Source organism: Thermobia domestica, chromosome 5 (assembly GCF_964235325.1).
Source record: "Thermobia domestica chromosome 5, izTheDome1.hap1.1, whole genome shotgun sequence".
Classification (NCBI taxonomy): domain Eukaryota; kingdom Metazoa; phylum Arthropoda; class Insecta; order Zygentoma; family Lepismatidae; genus Thermobia; species Thermobia domestica.
The window spans coordinates 43745844-43767245 of NC_137458.1; the positions used below are offsets into that span (position 1 = coordinate 43745844).

The 21402-nt window shown below is 37.1% G+C and overlaps 1 protein-coding gene across 1 annotated transcript in view; it reads right to left on the minus strand.

Moving 5' to 3' along the window:
* Positions 1-19847: 19847 nt before the first annotated feature.
* LOC145684642 (leukocyte elastase inhibitor-like) overlaps positions 19848-21402 on the minus strand; it is a 61912-nt gene continuing 60357 nt past the window's right edge. The window contains exon 8 of the mRNA XM_081757038.1: positions 19848-20117. Coding sequence (XP_081613164.1) covers positions 19978-20117 — 140 coding nt within the window. The 3' untranslated portion in view covers positions 19848-19977. The remainder of the gene's footprint in view (positions 20118-21402) is intronic.

The following is a 21402-nucleotide window of genomic DNA, read 5'->3' on the forward strand; positions in this document are numbered from 1 at the left end:
ATGAGTTTACTATAAAGTTTCAAAAATATATAAATAATAGCTTAAATTATTTTCGTCACCCTGAAAATTGGTGGGGCCTAGGCCCTCCGGGCCCGGGTTAAATCCACCACTGCCAGAATCCCAAGTCAATACAACCACTGAGCCCAAGGGTAATCTATAGGCATTATTATTATTATTATTATTATTATTATTATTATTATTATTATTATTATTATTATTATTATTATTATTATTATTATTATTATTATTCTAGCAGGGGAACTATTATTATTATTATTATAGTATTTCGGGTTTATTCTTTTATTTTAAGCGTTCCGCCTATTGACTCAAGTCTCTTTAAAGCACTGCCTGCAGTCCCTGCATTCAAAGGAATATTCAAGAAATAACAACCATAGAAGTGTTAAAGATAATTATAAAATATATAAAGTACGGTATATTTATCAAATATCACATCATGAATTCTCTCTTGCTTTTGCGAAAGTATATAAAGGTATTATTACTAAATATATAATATTGCTGAAATATTTGATAGTGTATATTTTAATTTTGGGGCACCACAAATTTATAGAATTACAAGCTCATTTGTCCAGTGCTACCCGGACATTTATTTCTCCCAATCTTCTATTGCATAGAAAAAAAAATTATATTGATTTGGACTCTTTAATCGACGGATTCGACACTCCGGTAGTATCGGTTGTTTTGGATTATTTCACAAATCATCTTTTCCCATATATTGTATGTAATAAGTTTGGTTAAAATTACTCCAGGTGCACTGGGCTAGAACATAACCACATACACAAACACACTTCACACACACACACACACACACACACACAAGTATATATAAATATATATACTGTATATACGTAAAACACACGCATCCATATTATCGCAGCCCACCCTCTACTCTTTCTTGGCAACACTTGCTTCCTCCCCCAACACCCATCCGGCAGTTTGCCGCCTATATGTGAAGAGCTTCATTGCTTGTAATGTCCCGCTTGGCTATACACGGCGATCTGCCGTGCTGGATTCTAGCAGGGAGATCCGGCTATTTTTGCTCGCCGGATAAATGTCCGGCGACCGCCTCACATATGTGAAGAGCTTAATTGCTTGCAATGTCTTTCTACTTTGTCCGGCAATTCGCCGGAAACGGATCCGGCAAATCGCCGGATAATGTGAAAAGGCGGTTAATGTTGATAGTGGCGACGATATTTTAGAAAAGCCAAATATTGCTGTAGACCTCTAACCTGGAAAACAATGTTGGATCCAGTAACAATTTATGCTGGTTTTGCTGTCAATTATGCTATTAATTTGACGAAAATTAATGGTCCAACAATCAAATTCCAGCACAACTTTTCTTTTAATTTGGAGGGGAGGGTTCACAAGTTCGGATACCATGTTGAACTCTAGGTTCCGTCTCCTTAGGATGTTATGAACATTCATCCCATGGAAAGCAATGGCAAACCACCATGGATTCACCTTGCCAAGGGAGTTTTCGGTCAAATACCTGCCTTCGGACAGAATATCACTTCATCATTCATTAACATCCATAGAGTAACACATTGCAAAATTTTGACCCAGAATATATGCGAGACTGCGAGACCATGCGAGAAAGTCTCGCGCGATACGCGAGATGAGACTCAAAATTTTATGCGAGACGCGAGACGAGACTTCACATTTGCGAGACGAGACGAGACCAACATCTGAGGCTGCGAGACGAAACGAGACTTTTACATTTCTCGTCTCGTCTCGTCTCGCGTGCATCCCTAATTGAAAGAAAGAAAGAAACAAATGCTTTTCTTTCCAATCTGATTATATCTACCATATACATTAAATAAAGACACCTGTTCCACAACACTTGCTATAATCTATATTGGTGTGCCATGAACGAAATGTTGATAATCGCGAAAACCTGTTTTTGTGCAAGGAATGATAACAAAATTGGTCTTCGACTGTTTGGAATTGGCGCGAGCCAATAGAAGCGAAGTACGAATATTCAGGTTGAAACCTGCTCCTGCTCGCTAATACAGACAATTGCAGACGATTTCCCTTAGCGAATGCAACAATCGAGAGGAACAATTCGATTGTACAAATCTCTCGCTAAGCAATCGAAACAATCTATAAGCGGAACCTCTCGATAAGGAACCTTTCGATTGTTAGAACCTCTCGCAATCGCGCATCACTACAAGAACAACAGAATTCGTATTTTACAAACTAACCATGAGCAACAGTGTTTCAGTATTGCCAACTAGTGGCTTCAGAAAGTAGTTAAATAGCACATTGAATCTAGCCAAAAATGGCTAACTCTTCTAAAATTATACCCAAATTTATTGCTAACAGATTTTAATAATAAAGTAAGCAAAATATGTCCAGTGGCGGCTCTTGGGGAAATTTTGTCAGTAGGAATTAAACTTTTATCACTAAGAGCTAAAAAAAAAAAAGTAAGTTTAGCTGATGTCCTAATATATACATAGTTATTCAGAAACCAATAGATAAGGGAAGTTTTCTTTCCATAGTTTGCAGTGATAAAATTTTAACATTTACCAATGTGACTTCCCTCAAAAGACACGACTTAATATAGCTATGAATATTATAACTACGGCATACTGTAATATTCTTCCTGCAGTAGCATAACTGGATGCATCATGCATGCCGCCCCTTCGCAAATATGTCAAAATGGTACTTTCTTTCCACCTTTATGAAGACACGTAATTTATACAGCAATAGAGATGATATTTTTGACTTTGGATGTTCCATCTACTCAGTCACTACTTGCTCATATTATTTTAAAAAATCACATATTATTATTATTATTATTATTATTATTATTATTATTATTATTATTATTATTATTATTATTATTATTATTATTATTATTATTAAGCTATTTTATGAATAAACAAAAAAATCCTTAACAGGAACAGCTCCTTCTAAATAAATATATGAAAATTCACCAAAACTTCTGAATCCTACTCACAACTTTCCAGGTGAACCTTTTAGAAAAGGAATTCGTTGACTACTTCGTCAATATAAGCATGGTGACTTTCTTGCTATTCAATGAGAATTGAGCAAGACATGAACCGTTCGCGACATTATGCTACGAATATATGCTGATCAGCCACAATATTATGACAATCTATCTAATATTTTATAATATCCACCTTTGGTTCGCAGGGTAGCAACTGCAGTTCGGTATGGAAGCAATGAGACCCTTGTAGGTGGCTGGGGGCATAGCTTACATCTGCAAAGGCAAGTAACTTAGTTACCGCAAGTTCCGCGAAAGATGTTGATAAGCTCGGATCAGACGCTAATTGATATCCCAATAGTGGTCAATTGGGTCAAGATCAGGTGAGTTTGGGAACCACTGAGCAACTGAAGTTCACTACTGTGCTCCTCGAATCACTGCAGCATAACATTGACCTTGTGACAAGGAGTTATGCTTTGCTGAAAGAACTCATTATAAGCTGGAAATATGACTGACACTAATGGGTGAACGTAATGACCTGCCAATAGCTAGGAGCCATCATGGTGCAGACATAACTAGGCCCATGAATGACCATCTAAAGATTTTCCAAATAATCATAAGACCACCACCGGCATGTCATCATTCTATTGTGGACATCTCGAGCAGTCGTTCTTCTGAAAGAGAAAGGATTCTGACCTGGCAACGATGTGATGTCAGTATCACGAGTCATCGGACCATGCATCATTGCGCTATTACTCTCGGTTCAATGACGATGGACACGTGCTCATTCGATTCATTATCGATGATGTGCGTTTAACACAGGTATACATGTGGGACGTCGGGTGTGCAGAGGCCCATATCTAGTGTGTACGGTGAAATGTGTGCTCAGACGCACTCGTGTTTCATCTTTTATTAATATGGATATCTTCTAAATACAGAATCATGTATTGATTCTTGCGTAGGATAAATGTAATTTTTATTCTTGCGTGCAAAGTCAATATTACAACCCAAAGGATGAATAACTAGAGTTATCTTCTGTTGTTCAAGATGAAATTGTTTTTCTAGTGGAGACAGGGGTAAAAGTGTATCTGAAAAGGTAGGGGGACGCATGATCTCACGACGTCTCCCGTGCCTATCTTTGCTCATTGTCAGTGGCGGCGATTGGACGTTAAAAGTGGGGGGGGGGGCAAGGCATGAATTGAATATTTGTATATCAATCTTAGTTTATCTGGTTGTTTCTAACACTGTTTGACGAAAGATTGTATAACTAATAGGATACTATCTTCTTCGGTTAAAATACCATATATCGTATTTCATATTTTATTAAATAAATTGACAAGAACAACGGAAGTAGATACTAGCCCTTTGTACTCTTAAACAACGAAGGTGTAAGAAGAGATTTAATTTTTGCTCATGAACACCTTAAAATTCTGTCTGGAAAATTGTGTGATCAGAATATTTAATTAAAAAAATTTACAAAACAACTAAATAGAAAGGATAATATTAATTATAGTAATGAATAATAAGGCTTGTTTTGCAAAAGTTATGTTCAAACTGGAGATTAATGAACAACTTAATTTATAATTCCACACATGACATTGCATATATGTTATTACTCTTACAAGGTACATTCGCGAAGTGTCCCCTCAAGATTCGTGTAAAATTGATTCAAATATAAAGTTCTCCTCGCCACAATGTGTATTGTACTAATTTTAGCGGCCCATACTGGTAATTTGCGTATTTATGAGCCTTCATATATCCGGAATTCAATCATACACTAGTATAACGCTCGGACACAATATTGCTTTTAGTTTCTTAGATGTAACTGAACATGAACATGGGCACGTGCAAAACAAATTTGATCAAGTACTGCTTCTCTGACACATGTTACCAGCCCGAGCTGCAATCTTGGATTCAATTTTCGGTTTTTCAAAGTGGAATAGGTGCAAGTGATACATCAAATTCATGTACAATTTCTCGGAAATTCACTAATGTAGTGAGTTTCATCGTAGCTATTGCATGTTAAATGTCAGGCACTTCATGAATATTGAATCAAATAGAAAGTTGTGCAGGGACCTCTGTGTATATGTAATGTTTTACGTGATTTATCGTTGACGAAATATACTCTGAACGTACATAATACAGAAACACAGACGTCAATACGGAAATGATCTTCACCTAAATATGGTCTTATCTGAATTTACATTAAGCATTTTGACCGTTGTACAATACTTCTTTGTTGTAGTATATCATGGAACGATGGAACTAATACAATTACTCACAGAAATGTAATAAGATTATGACACGAATGTTGTAAGGAGTTTGTTAATACCTACAATATTTTTTCCAGTTAGAAATTGTTTTGATTTGTCAACATCAAAAATATATATGTAACTGATATTACTCTGCAATGTCTATTCGCGAAATGCCTGGAAGGATTTAACATGCAATACCTTGCAAACGGTACAAGCTACAGTAAAATCCTGTGTATCAGTGAGTTTCCGAGAAAATTATACATGCATTTGATGTCTCACTTGCACCTATTCCCTTTTGAAAAACCGAAAGTTGAATCCAAGATGGCAGCTCGGGTTGGTAGCATGTGTCAGAGAAGCAGTACTTGATCAAATTTGTTTTGCACATGCCCACATTCATGTCCATTTACATCTAAATAAACTAAAAGCAATCTAATGTCTGAGCGTTATACTAGTATATTATTGAGTTGAGTTGATTTTGAGTTTAACGTCCCGTTCAGCAGCGAGGCTATATGAGACGTGGACCTACTGATTAACGTGGAATCCGAACCACATGAGCTCCCGCCGGGTAGTATATTATTGAATTCGGGATATATGAAGGTACATAAATACCAGTATGGGCCGCTAAAATTCGTACAATATACATCGTGACGAGGAGAACTTTGCATTTGAATCAATTTTACACGAATCCCGAGGGTACACTTCGCGAATGTACCTTGTTAGAAAATGAAAGACAGTAAATACTACAAGCATATGCTATGAAATTTAAGGAAATACGCAATTGCAATATTAATTGCATTGAATTGCAATTAAAACGCAATTCCTGTAGCTTGCTTAACTCCACGAGAAGACAACCAATATGTACTCACGCAACGGGAAATATTATAGGGCACCATTTTTTATGAACCAGTAATACATACAAAACTTAACATTTTCGAATGAAGCTATATACATTAATGGGTTACTTCAAAAAAGTGGGGGGCAACTGCCACCCTTTGCCCCCCCTAATCGCCGCCCATGCTCATTGTAATATTTTTAGAATGTGGAGTGACCCCATAGATATTTACTGGAAGTGGGGGGACGTCTCCCCGCGTTCCCCCTCACTTTTACCCCTGAGTGGAGAAATGCACACAATTTGACTACTAGTCATTTTACACTGAAAGTAACCTACCTTCTACAATGTTTTGCTTTCGTATAACTTTTATATAGGTGAATATACCGTTAACTTGCGCAGAAACTTGAGTGTAAAATTGTAAATGTGTAGTGAAGGAGCAAAAATACTTTATGTTTAAAATAACTGTAGTGTACTAATATTAAAGTATATTTTATAAATTATTAAATATGAATGTCTCTTTATATTCTAATATAAAACAAACATTTCATTAATGAATACAATTGAATAAATGCTGTGACTACGAAACTTCCACGGAGTGAACAAGCGTTTATTTATGACGTCACAGAGCACTTGCCTGCTGAGTACTGATTGACAGAAATACTACAAGAATCTGTTGCCCATGAAGTGCAAGGCCACGGGACTCACTAATACACGGACGACCCGCTCGGGAGAGTAATACTCCCGGAAGTACGTTTTTCCGCGCGCTACTCTAGCCAGCTGTTTTACGCGCTATCCTAGCCAGTTGTTTTAAGTTGGTCACAAAATTTATATCATGAAGTACAAGTGGAACGAAACGAGCCCTATATCATGGAGTACAAGGGCATAAGTACTACAACTACTTATCTGCACAAAAGTAAATAAATCACTTTTTTAAGTATTATTTTAATTTAATAAGTGTTATAAAAATGTTTAAAAAAACCTCGGGCCGGGTTTGAACTCGCGCCAATAGAGACTTTTATTACTAGCATATAGTTCTAGCCCACTCGGCCACGAAGACCGACAGCAGCAAGCGTTTGATTTCTGCTATTTTAATACAACGTGGCAAGAAGTGGATAACGCCAACCAATCATAACTGTGTTTCTCGTTTCTACTTCCGGGAGCATTACTCTCCCGAGCTAGTCCTATACACGGAACATATGGAGGGAATAATAAGAATATTTTTATTCATGGTGCAAGAGTTGGTGTTCTGCAATTGGGCTGCTTATAGAACTGAAATCGGTTTGACTATTTTGTATTTTCTAAGCTTCAGAATTTTATTAGATGTCACATAATCTGTTGCCCATAAATGCTTTTTTTTTTAAAAAAAAAAAAAGTCAAGAATGTTACTCTGAAGCACGGAGCCCTTGAATGCGCGATGTCCCGATCGGATGCCCCGTTAGTCCTATATAAAGGCCGCCAGTGATTGCTAATTTCGAATAAACAATCCTTACAAGCTTCATATTCAATTATCCTTACGAGCTGTCAAAAGCTGCGTAAATCGAATTATTTAACTTTAGAACTTACATATTAAAATTGATAGAAGTGCATATTTTCAGCTGCACTTTTCTTAATTTTCGTAGTATTATATGTGTTATATCCATGTTATACATAATAATATATTTGAAATAATTTTATGTCTATTCGTATAGTATCAGGTAACCAAGTAAGTTCATGCGGTTTTCTTCATTCATCAAACACGTCCCACAGAAATCTTAAATATCCATTTTGTTCTTCGAAATAATCAACATTGGCTTCAATGACATGTTCCCAACGAGACAAAAGCTTATAAATGCCCTTTTTGGAAAAAAAAAAAGTCATTTTTTCTGGAGTCCAAAAATTGTGATACTGCCTTTGTGACATATTTAGGTTTTCGGAACTGCTGTTATCGCATATGGTTATCCATGTCCAAAGACAGGTAATAGTCCGATGGGACGATTTCCAGGGAATAAGGTGAATGTGGCAGAACTTCCCAGCCTGATGTTTTGGCTGGTTACACCACCTCTTTGGTCGCTTTTGCAGTATGAAGTCTGGCAAGATCATGTAGGAAAAGAACTTTTCTTCTGTTCATCAGCGCTGGCTGCTTCTGGAGCAGTGCAGCTGAAACTTCTAGACATATTTAAAAACGCGCCCCGACACATTTTTCAGGAAGAAAAATAGGACATAGCTATCTGGGGAAAACGGAACGTTTGGTAATCTTTTATACGAATGACCAAGACAGCGGTGGATAGGCATCATCAGGGGGCGCGGGTTCTTTTTGCCCACAAGAGCAATTAGCTTCTCAGTGATACAAATCAAGTTGCGCAGTTTTCTTCTGCAGTAAGTCAATAGTGTTAATGATTAACAATTAGAACCTTATATTATTTTATCAGTTATCATTCTGAATTGCTCAAAGTATTACACAAAGTTCAAGGAATACGTATGCTATATTATAAAATTGGCAGATCTTTTAGTATACTACGTTTTGATGTTGAGTACCTTTTCATTGTAAACATTATCTAACAAGTCCTTATCAATAGACATCAACATAAATGTTTCTAAATGTTCCTGAGACATGACACTCCTTAACCTATTTTTAATATATGTTAGTTTTGAGAAATTTCTTTCACATGTTATCTGGTTTAGGGCCAAAGTCGACAGAAATGTGTGTGCTAGTAGCAAACCTGAATAAGCATTACTGTTCACATCATACTTCTGCAAACTTGACAAAAGCACGTTGGATAATTTTTGCAACATGTTTTGCATTCCCATTTTTTGTGTATCTTTTTTTCTAATCCTGAAGCACTTGCGCTATCAGCATAATCAGTTGTTTCTTCTCGGCTTTACTCGTAAGACTGACTTTCAAAGATTCCCATTTCCTTGACAGGTCAAATAGTTCTTTTATAGAATCCTTGGGAACTTTACTGAATTATTTCAGAAGGTGCGTAAGTTTATCGAAAGCCGTGTCCGGAAGTTTTGTTACTTATAGTTGAAGTTTCTAGGGTCCACACACGACAAATCAGCCTATGAACTATATATTTTGGTTCTTGAATCTTGAAGATATACTCGAAATTACCGTATCCAATATTTTGTTGAATGCTTTTATGCAGTACCTGGTCATTGGTTCAGAAGCAGCTTCATCTTCACATTCGTAGGGAAACATTTTTCCACCTGTCCAGGTGAGTTGTCGGCAGGTCAGTAGAAACAAAGAAATCACACTCTAATTCTTCAAATCTCTTATGGGCTCATTCTGCAAATATTAATGTTGCATTTTTAACGGATTCAAAATCAGAAGAATAGGTTAAGGAGTGTCATGTCTCAGGATCATCAATATCCTACCGTGTAAAGTAGCAAATGTTAAAACATTTTCCATGCCATGGCATATCCTATGGCATTTCTTGTCGATAGAACCTGCTCTATTTCGTAGCATTTTCCCCCAGCATTTCGGCTCCGATTGCAGCGCCGTGGTGTGTTAAAAGGAAGCGAAAGATTTTGTGTCAAATATCCAAGCTCTTTGTTTTGTGTGGGAAATTGAATTGTAGTAAAGAAAAATGAGTTGGAGTAGGGATACTATTATTATGTTGATAAAAACATCCTTGTTTGTACAAAGTTAAAAGCCTGCAGTTTCACTATACGGATCCACACAGAAATTCACTTAAAAAAAATTAAAAAAACTTTCTCGTTTCATTTATTGTACCTTTAGCAATCATTTCTGAGGTGTGCTCGTGCATTCTCCGGTGCAGGTTCACTTTAACAGGTGGCAACGTGTAGTTTTACTATACGGATCCATAGTATAAGTAGTAGTAGTAGTAGTAGTAGTAGTAGGAGGAGGAGGAGGAGGAGGAGGAGTAAGTAGTAGTAGGAATAGCAGCAGCAGTAGTAGTAGTAGTAGTAGTAGTAGTAGTAGTAGTAGTAGTAGTAGTAGTAGTAGTAGTAGTAGTAAGAGTAATTGTGGTAGCAGGCCCGTAGCTAGGAGGGGGCGAGGGGGGCTGAGCCCCCCCTTTGGCTACCTTCAGCTCCCCCTGAAACTTTCACCAGTGTTTAAATGCTTCTATATAAAGAAACGAGCAATGCATGGAAACATTGTTTTTGTTTTATCGTATTCAGACTGGCCACAAACTAAAGTTATGAGAAATACTTTGTCGGAAGCAACATTTCATTTATTTTGCCAACTACACTCCTTCAGTATTTTTATAAAAATAAACCAGAATAAACCAGATGGTTTTGTCTTCTTATTCTGTTTCAACCCGATTGCAGTTGGTATAAAAAGAACGCTGTTGTCAGGCCTGATGGCTTGTGCCATAAATAAGTCATCTTCGAATTCAAGGAGGAAGGTTAGGGATGGAGAGTTGCTGTTGTAAAATGAGTTGGGGGGAAAAGCCACCAAACGAAAAGAGAATGAGAGGAAATGTTTTGTCTTTTTCCCCATCTCGCCAATTTTCATCGGCGTACAACAGAGGTTTGAAAATATAGATTTTTCATGGCAGTACAGTAAATCTTCTTCTACGATCCACAAGTACTTTCGTATGTAGGGTCAGTATAGTAGGCGGAGTGGCTGTTTTATTGCCCCTTCTACTGCCTCTCTTGGTGCCAGTCGGTAGCCATCAGATTTTCTTCGACATCAATAGATAAAATTTGTTCATACGCGTAGTTCGTGTCCGTGCGTTAGAGAAGTCAATGTTCCGCAGTGGTGGGTGTTTGTGCTTTAGTACCGCTTGGAGATACGCATAAGTTTGTGTCTTGGTGGAAGCTGTTTGAGTTTTCAGTGCATTAATGACTAATGACTTTTATAGTAATTAAGCGTCTGTTTTAACTGATTGCGTGCGCATCGTGATGTGTTTTGCGTTCTTTCTGCAAGCACAGTGAGTTTTTTTTTTTAAATTAAGATTTCAGTGTAAAAGTGGATAAATTTATAATACGTACGAAAGTCACTAGTGACCCCGTTGTTTCCGTTCCATCATCAGCGAATGACAAAAACAAGAATATCAGTACTATACCACAATATATTTCAAAACCGGGGGGAAATATTAAACAAATAAAACTGGAATCTTATCCTCGGAATAAAGACGGACGATGCTTTCAAACGGAATGGTTTCAGAGATTTACGTGGTTGGAATATTCGCAATCCCGGGATGCTGTGTTTTGTTACGCATGCAGACAGTTTCAATCTTATGGATGTAAAGAAGTAGCCTTTACATCTAAAGGTTTTAGCAACTGGAAGGCCGCTCTTGACAAATCAAAAGCAGGTTAAATAAAGCATGCCGCAACAACCACACATATCGTTGCGATGAATATGTGGGCAGAGAAACAAAAGCGCACAGCTGTAGGGAAACCAGTGTCACTTTTAGTAAATCAAAGTGTACTTGAAAAAAACCAGTATTATGTAAAGAGCATCGCGGAAATTATTCAGTTCCTAGCTGTGAATGAATTACCAATGAGAGGGACTTATAATGTTGAAGAACACGAGGAACAGAGCCTCTTCCGAAATATGTTTGAATATACACTAAGAAAGGACGAGAAACTGGCCGATTGTTACAAACAAATTCCTCAAAATGCTTCCTATTTATCTCCGGAAATCCAGAATGATATAATTCAAGTGATGACAGATACTGTTAGAGAAAATATTGTTGATGACATTAACAGTGCAGATGTGCCATGGTTCACTCTATTGGAGGATGGAACACGTGACAAAAACAATCAAGAAAATGTGGCTATCGGTATTCGATATGTGAAGGACGGAAAAGTTCGTGAGTCTATTTGAAGCATAGAAACTCTGCGATCTTTTAGTGCCGATTCTTTGCCGATCTCACACTTAATGTTCTCCGGGACTATGCATTGCACAAGACTGTTGAGCCAGTGTTACGATGGGGCTTCTGTGATGAGCGGGAAGAAGGGTGGAGTGCAAGCAATAATACAGCAACGACTAGGACGTAATATTCCTTACATACATTGTTTCAATCACAGATTGCATTTAGTAGTAATTAAATGTGTGAACGATATTCCTCTTGTCAAACAACATTTTGATCAGTGTGTCATGCTTTATACTTTCCTTAAAAGAATTAAAATTGCTACTTTGTATGAAGGTCGGGATCTTGCTCGTCTTTTAGAACACCGTTGGTCAGGACATTTACGGGTAATACAAATAATTCGCGAGAATTATATGGAAATATTGGAGGTGCTAAAGTTGGTTAAGAACGGGAATTTTAATGGGGATGAATTAGTAGAAAGTACTGGACTTATTCTGACTGTTGGGAAATTGCAGTTCCGATTTTGTTTATTATTGATGAAAAAAATACTTGAAATTCTTCATCCTGTTGATAAAATTCTCCAGTCGCATGAAGCAAGTTTAATACCGCACGAAATCTGGTTGATGCTGCTGTGGAAACATTGAACAATATTCGAAATGATGAAACGTTTTGAGATATTGTAGGTAAAGCAAATCGCATGATAGAAGATACCCACATTGAAGAAGCTTGTCAACGCCCTTCAAGGAAAAGAAAAATAAGTACGTCACTACAGGATTTTGTTGTAGCAGAAACAACTGGTGTAGGGAGTACAGAAGTTGAGTGTTTGCGACAGGTGTTCTACGAGTCGACTGATTTAGTTCTTATAACAATTCCACAGTAACAATGCTTTGTTGGACGCAGTTACTTCAGCAGAAAATCTCGAGCTTCCGAAAACAGAGTACTTATCTTCATTAGGAATTACCATACCGTCTAAAGAAGAACTTGCTGTTGCAAAGGCGTATGTTAGCAAATGTAATTCTTCTGACGCCTTCAGTGAAATATATAAGGTTAAAATGGCTTATGAAGATACTTGCTTCTATCCGAACATTTGCATGCAGTACCGCGTTATGTGAATCTTCGTTTTCTGTGTTGACCCGCATAAATAGCCCAGAATGACTTTCCATGAGTCAGGAACGATTGGCCAACCTGGTGTTTCTTGCGTTTGAAAAGAAACGAACTGCAAACATAGACATCATGAAAGTTCTGCAGAAGTTCAACGCAATGAAGAATAGGCGATTGCAGCTTTTTTAAGTCAAGTAAGTAGACTCCTTTTCTTTCCTTTCCTTTTTTTTAAAGAATCTTTGAGTTTTACGGGCCACGGTTATGCCGAATAGGCTAAAGGGGACGGTGAAGATGAGAATAAATGAATGAGCTAGTGGAATGAAGAAAGTGGAAGGAAACGGGAGAACCCGAGAAAACCACGCACACGGTGTTTGTCCACCACAAACTTCACTTGGCGTGAGCAGTACCATCATTTCAGATTTTGCTTTGGGGGGGGGAACCTCTTGATATATGTAAAATGTCGCGTTTTTCATTGATTACTACTAATCCATTGATAAAATCTATATAAATCTCAAACTCAGGGGAAGGGCAATTGCCCCTCCCTGCCCTCCCCAAATAACGCCCCTGGGCGTGAGCTGGGATCGAACCAGCGTGAACGCTCTAACACTGAGCCACTGTTGTCTCCCTCCCTATTGTTTTATTCACAAGAAAAATAAATTGATGCATCAGCTATACATTCATTATTTGTTATTGGCTTTGATCATTTAACTAAAATTTTAAACCTTTACACACAGTACAGAATTATTGAGGAGTACAGATTGTCCAAATTGTAACTACAGTATAGCTTATTCATCTATTTTATTTCTGTATTAATTCCTTCATATGAATGCTTTATATCTTACTTCAAACAATTACATATCATTGTTTATTCAGTTTTCAACGTAATTCAATTTATACAAACTCTTAGAGTTACTTTTTTTCCAAATTTGTCTTAGAAAAAAAATGCATTGAATATGTAGTGAAAAGATTCTGGAATACGTAGTGTGCAAATTACTAGGGAAATGATGCAGAAATTCCTATCTGTTAAGCTGGATGTCTCATATAAATTTTGAATTTCCCCATGATAATTTTCAAATGTTCACTTTATTCCCCTTGTAAAATGTTCTTTAATTCACACATTCGAAATAAATGTAAAATAGATGGGAGTATGGGGATATTTTTAAATAGCAAGCTGGTCATCTGATATACAGTACATAATGCATTATACAGTATGTTTCACATTACTGACCTTTAATTATTTTCTGTGTAGTTTTCGATTATTTCTACTCTGAATTCTTGTTTGGGAATACAATGATCGTAAGTTAACCTTTAAACGCCAAAGGACGCATCTGCTGCGTTGGACTTTAAACCTTAATAACTCAGCTCCTAATTAAGCTAAGAAGATAATTTTGGTATCAAAGTCTTCGTGAAAGATGAAGCTTGTCGCCGATATGCATTTTATGTATGTGGGGAGTACCACGGCGGAGACGAGAAAGGTAAATTTTGTTGTTTTTTTTTTCGTTAATTTTTGGGGGGCATTCTCCATTGGGGGTACAGTCATAAAAATTGCACGCTAATACCCTGCAAAAGTAGTTGTTACTTATATGAGGGAAGTAGGAAAGGGACAAGGTTGGCCAAGTTTTTAAGTATCATTTTTTTTTTTTTTTTTTTTTGGACTTCCATATAAGACGAGATATTTTTCACTGAATTGGTCTAGAAGCATAACTCTTGTTGCCTCGTTGCAATCTGTGTTCCATAACATATCCAACGGTGTTTCAATCATGATTAGAGGGGTCACCAGGGCCGCCAAAGCGGAATTTCTGTAACAGCCCTTCGAAAATTATATACAGGCCGCTTTATAGATTTTTTTCTGAATTTTTCTCTCGCTTTGCATTGCAGCAATTGCTACCATTTTTTAAAGTACTATTATAACAAGTGTATTGCATATACATTATCATCGTTTTGTCAGCATTGGGTGTCTGTATGGGTTGCAAGGGCCCCCCAAGTTCTAATTTTTTCGTATTTTAAAAAAGTTTAATGACCTTTCTTCTTCTACGATTAGGGTGGGAAATCCACAAGTGATACCTCGTTGGAATCAGTGTTACGTGAGCTTTCCAACGAGCTATACATAAGGGGGAATTTGTAATTAGGGGGTCCCCTAGGTCCCCAGCGTGAGAGCCTACGATTTCGTTCAAATTCTTGCCAAGTGTATAAAGGTTAAATAGCAACAATAGATATGAAAACGTGGAGTCAGGTTGGGTCCCCCCCAGAAGTGCTCTCGGCCCCCCTGCTTTCGAGTTCTGGCTACGGGCCTGTGTGGTAGAAGTAAGTAGTAGTAGTAGGAGGAGGAGGAGTAAGTAATAGTAAGAGTAGAAGTAGGAGTACTTAGTAATAGTAACAGTAGCAGTAGGTGTAGTAATAGTAAGAGAAGTAGTAGTAGTGGGAACGGGTTAGAAGCCCCGAAGGGGTTGGTTGGGTTCTGTTCTCGATACAAAATGAGGAAATTACAGACTTGCCAAAATTTTATGGCAGTTTATGAAGATTACGTGCATTTCAGGTTCGACTTTATTTTCATATTTCCACGTAAATACGCATTTCAGATGTAAGTGCACACCATATTTCCATTACTTATACACTACTCTATTAAAATATTAGAAATTTCTTCTGTAAATTTTAAAATCTATGGATCTGTATAGTATAACTGCACCGTTAAAAGTCCTTTGTATCATAATAAGCATATGCGAAAAAAGGGTTTAGAAGAAATAAGTGACTGAAATATCTGTTTTTAGTTTTGCAGCCATAATTGTTCTCTTCTCCAGTGATTTGTTTCCTACGTCATGACAAAATGCTTATCAAAATGCTACCGTGTAAAAGCACAATATACTTTTGATGCCATAGAATATTATACGAGATTTTTGGCAGCACATCTGCTACGAGAAATGCTACGAAAAATGTTTTCGTCTAAAACTGGCCTTAGTTCGGACGGAGTAGTCTGCATCATTTGATATGACTGCAATACATCAGCACTCTGTGTTAGGAGATAGTTTAACAGAGGGCCTTCACTTGAAATATTCTGAGAAACACTTTTGCTTTCAGAATTGCTGCGAACTTTAGAAGACCTTCTATATATCCTTTCATTTTACACGTAACATCAGGTTTGATATTTTCTGTAGAAGCAATCTCCTTCATTGTTATGATAAAAACTCTATGTATGCATTTTCTGCGTTCGAAAAATGACCAAATACTTTTTTTTTTTTTTTTTTTTTTTTTTTTTTTTTTTTGCAAAACAGAGTGTTTGGGCCAACATCTTATTTCCGCACTAACTATAAAACGCCTTTGTTGACATTTGATAAAAATATATTCCAAATATCCATTCGCAGATAAAACACATATAAATACCGCACACCACAGGCATTCAGCAGAACAAATAATGACACAGATTCAATGCATTTTTTTTATCGTACCGCACATGACAAAATTGAGTATGTGAATATAACATCACACATGGTACTTAGACTAAGTATTTGGAAAACCACGAATATTGTCCTTTCATGTTACTTGGCTATCGGGTTAATTTCTAATACACTTTTTTAATATCAAGGTTCAACTTCTGCAGAATTTCCAGCAGATATACTGGCCTGTGGTAGATATGCATTTTAGAATGGCAACAAATTGTTCTTTAACAACAGTTTTAACATACCAAAGTTGGGTTACTTTGTTTTTGGTTACCTTTAATATATACATGGTCGGTTGAATAGTTTTTCAGACAGTACACACCAGGCCCCTAATCAGTTTAAAGCCTCGGAGGAGGCGGCCATGTTTACGGAAATATAAGCAGCCCTTCAACAAAATATACATCGCAAGAAAATAGAAGGAAAGTAGGAAGAAATGCCTCACAGAACACGGTATCACACAATATGAAAGAGAATGCACAACAGCGTGCAGAAAAAACAAACTCCAATCATGGGATACATGAACAGGAAGTACCTATAGAAGCGATTAAGACATTGGTTCATTGTCTCTCTCTAATATCAAAAAATTAAGATCACTGGAATAATTTTCAAAATAATGTAACCCTAATTCCAAGTGGAAAATAATATATAACAAGTGATGCTTACACAGAGACGTGGGAAGTGTTTGTGTTTACGGTCGGGATGGGGTAGCGTGATTAAGCTTTCAGAAACACGGAAATTCAACCGGTTTTTTACGTATGTGCCTCACTTAAAACAAAATATATTCCTTGGTTTCCACTCCACCGATTTTCTGGGTTTAATGCTTGTTCCATTCAGTTCGAAATTTTCTTTTATAGCTACATTTAGGGGGCGCATCGGGCACTGCCCGGTGGCCCTATCCACTCCTTTCCCAAGACCAAGGGTGGGAGGCTTTCTTGGTTTAAAGGCCGCATTGGTAATGCTCATTTTTCAAGAAGACTGCATATGATACTTTTTAATAGACCTAATTTTTGTGGTTATCTTAGTTATTTGTTACATTAGCAACATACATGAAAATGAATAAAACTATAGAGTAAGAGTGGGTGAAACGCCCAATTTTTATATTTTATTTATTTGCAACTATGAATCGAAATGCACAGGAAAGCAAACTATAGAAAATGGAAGGTACACCCTTCGGTATTTCTACCTGGAGACTACATTATGTAATGTTTGATGCTGAAGGAGATACACTGATGTTTGTAAAGTAAGAGCAAAATTGGCATCGTACCCCATCGTCCGGGTAAAACGCCCACACACGTGAGGTAATGTGCCCACCCACCTAACACCAAACTATATAAGGATAATATTCATAGTATTTGAAAATCACGTTAGCATAGGTATTCTTACACTACAAGAAATTATATTACGGTATAAAAGCATTTAGTTACGGATATAATTCCTAAGCTTTGAAAATACAGAATAGAAAAACATATTAATTGAAAATTCGATATGGAAAAGGTTATTTAGATCCATTCTAATTGTGAAATATAAGTATCTTGATATAAGTAAAACATAAGTTTTGCACAACACAATATTAATAACATAAAGCAGTCTTAAGGGAGTACTACGCTAACTTAAAATAAAAAAATATGATAAAAGCAAAAAAAAAAAAAAAACTCAGTGAAGGAAATGAACAGAATTTACATGATTCTACTTTTCTGAGACAGTGAGTGTAATTTAGGATACACATTTGGAAACCGTGTACATCATGGAGCCACATTTGACAACGAATACACTTGATCCACTGACATGTAGACATAGGTCCAGTACGTTTATAATAATGCCTACCACAGATTCCACAATAGTTATCTTCATCTGTATCAGATGAGTGTGTATGGTTGTACTGATTTTCGCCTGAAGAACTTTTTCCGAATAATTTAGTAGAATGCATAGTTTGTTTTGACTTTTCGAACTTATTTGGATTGCCTACGTTCTTCTTCTTCTTAGGAGGAACAGAAGCTGCTGTACTACATGTTGCTGATCTCTGTCAAGAGCGAAACAAACTTATGTCCAGTTAGAATCGTCGCTCGTAGCCTTCGCTTGAAAGTAGAAGCTGTTACAGTCCGCAGCAAAAACCTGCAACATGAGAATGTAAATTTATTGTGAAACGACGAAGTCTTTTGCTCCAAAATAAATGTGCAAGGGAGGACGCCGAGGTTTCTCCTGGCATGATTCATGCCACTTGGACGTTATGTTGCTTCCCTACGCTGTTAGGCGTAGTTTCGCAATAGTTGCAGTTTTTATGGTGCGAACTGTACAACAGATACCGGTGTAATGTCTTCTAATCACAGTATTGTTTCTATTGACATGTTGTGCTCCATTTGCTTGTAGGAATTCTAGGTCTACTACGGCATCATGCTCCGCACTGGAAGTGAATGGCACATTTGACGTTGTAGGAGAGGGTAAGCCTGAACTTGACAAGTTTATGAAAGTGGAAGGAACATTAGACGTTAAAGGGGAGATTAGGCATGAACAAGTTGAAACTAGAACTACTGGAATTAGAGCGACACTCTTCCCGAAGCGTGTTCTGGAATTATATCAGTATTGAAAGAGAATATTGCACAGGCACGGAATCCAGGCGCTCCGTTTCCCACTGTCGCTGCTTTCGACCATGCTCGATTGCTAAGTTCTCCAAATTGCAAGCTTGTAGGTTTGAGATCAGGATTTGCTTTGATTCAATGTGAATATGCTGTATAAAAATGTATTTTGAGAAGTTAAGAAAATTCACTATCCAATGGTTGCAGATAATGGGTTGAGTGACTTGGGAGACATAACAAAATTATATCATTGGCTGCAGCATAATCAAGCATGTCAGTATTATTGGTATAGCAAGTGTGTCGTGGGGTGAAACGCCCACGGGCCATTCACCTCGACACCAAATAGGCAGATCACCCCGATGTCAAACACGATAGTTTCAGTTTATTAAACTCCCAACACTGCATGGCATGGCAGCGGACCATTATTGCATCAGAACAGCAGAACCCTACTTTGTGCAACGCACATGTATTGGATTTCCCAATGCACAAATGTAATCATTCTTTCTCCATAAATCTGAAACGTTAAAAAAAAAACATTCCAAGTAAAAATTATGTATTTATCACATTTAAATCGTCTTCAATTCCTTCACACAATGTAGTTTGGTGTCACCTTCGTCTTCCATAGAATTGCGCCTTCACAGAGTCGTATCACTGTTGCCACTTCATATCCCCTTGTTTTTTGGGGGGGCATTTTTCCCCACTGGGCATTTCACCCCCACTTACTCTATTACATAACACTTTATTATTTGATATATGTAATTTGAGAATTGTATTTCTAGTAAATTTCATATTTGTTACATAATTTAGTATTTTTTATAACAGACCCAGAAGGGTGCACTCCATGACTCCGAAGGTTTTCCGCCCCTGCCCATCCCTTTAAATTTATATTATTAATAAAAAGCTTTTTTTTTAGTTTTTTATTCATATAAATTGTTTGTACATGAATCGCGAAGTACATTTTATAATAGAATACAAGTATAAATGAGTTTTTAATACACACATATATTCATTTGTTTATATTATTCATGAAGCAGAAATAATACTTTGTATGGATGCTATGATATTGGACGTTTAACAGAACCCATAAACAATATAACACCTGTATATTTGTCCATGATTAGAAACAAAAATGGGTGATCTGCTATGAATTGCCTTGGAGGTGGTGGAAGTGATAGAGGAACAACTGCTAAGGCACCTGGAAAAGAAAACAAAACACTTATGGTTATTGAAAATACTAAGTTTGTACGTTACAGATTCATTAAAAGTTATTCTAGGATATAGTGGAGAAAAATTAATCCTAGAAAATTAACAATATGTACATGATAAATGCTTTATTTTAGTTTATAAACAAAATTTAATATATTTCTATTAGGTCAACCTTATAGGCTATTTTTCATTTTAAATTGATGTAAAATCCCCGTATAAATCATAGTGCTTATATGATAGAATTATGAAATAACCACTAAAGACACAATTGGCGCTGCAATCGCGTTGTCGTTTCAACAGCACAAGCGTATGGCAAAAGCGCGCTTGTATGGCATTGTGTGTAATGAATTACGTCTGTTTGCAGAAAGAAAAACTCGATTTTTGTGCAGCATATTGCTATATATTGGAATTTAAAAGATAAAATGATACACTGTTTTACGCTTAAGATACACATATATTTAGATATCGGAAATTATTTATGTGTAAAATTATTTTAATATGTCAAATCAAGGTTATTTACGTGGGCCACTTACTAGTTCGTCGAAATACAGCTATCTTGCTCGTTAGTATTATTAAAGTAACCAAGAACGTTATGTCGCTTTTTGTGTAGGTCTGTTTTCAATTGGCCCTCAGACAGTGAGTTCAATACGAATGGGAAGGTCAGTTGTTGGTTCGATATACCCAACATACTACCTGGTTGTGGCAGTTCAGTTACATCGTGAACTTGCGTAAGGAGAGTGTACATGGACCTCCACAGAGCGTCATAAGAGCGTATATGCTGTACGAGTTCAAACTGGGGTCAAACGCCGCTGCAGTGGGGCGGAAGATGTGCAAGGCCATTGGTAACGGCGTTGTGACTACGTAGACAGTGCAATGTTGGTTTAATAATTTTAAGGAAGGTGACGAAACACTCGAAGACGCACCACGTGCCGGAAGATCAACACATGTACAAAATGACCCCATGCCGTACGCGTCGGTGGACCACTGATGGGCAACTAGAGATATCTCGCCAAAACTTGGCGGCCCCGCAGCGACGATCCATGGTGGCCCCACTTCCGTTTTGAAAATTATGCCACCAGCGGCACAGACGCGACGAAACGCCTATGAAAAAAAAAATTACTCCTCCAAAATATGTTAAATCGCCTATATGCGTAATTTGTTACATTAAGGAGAGTCTAAAAAACACAAAAAAGAAATTAAGAAAAATATGTGGTGCGGGGTGGGCGCGAACCAACAACCTTTGAATTACTAGGCGTGTGCTCTTTCGACTTGGT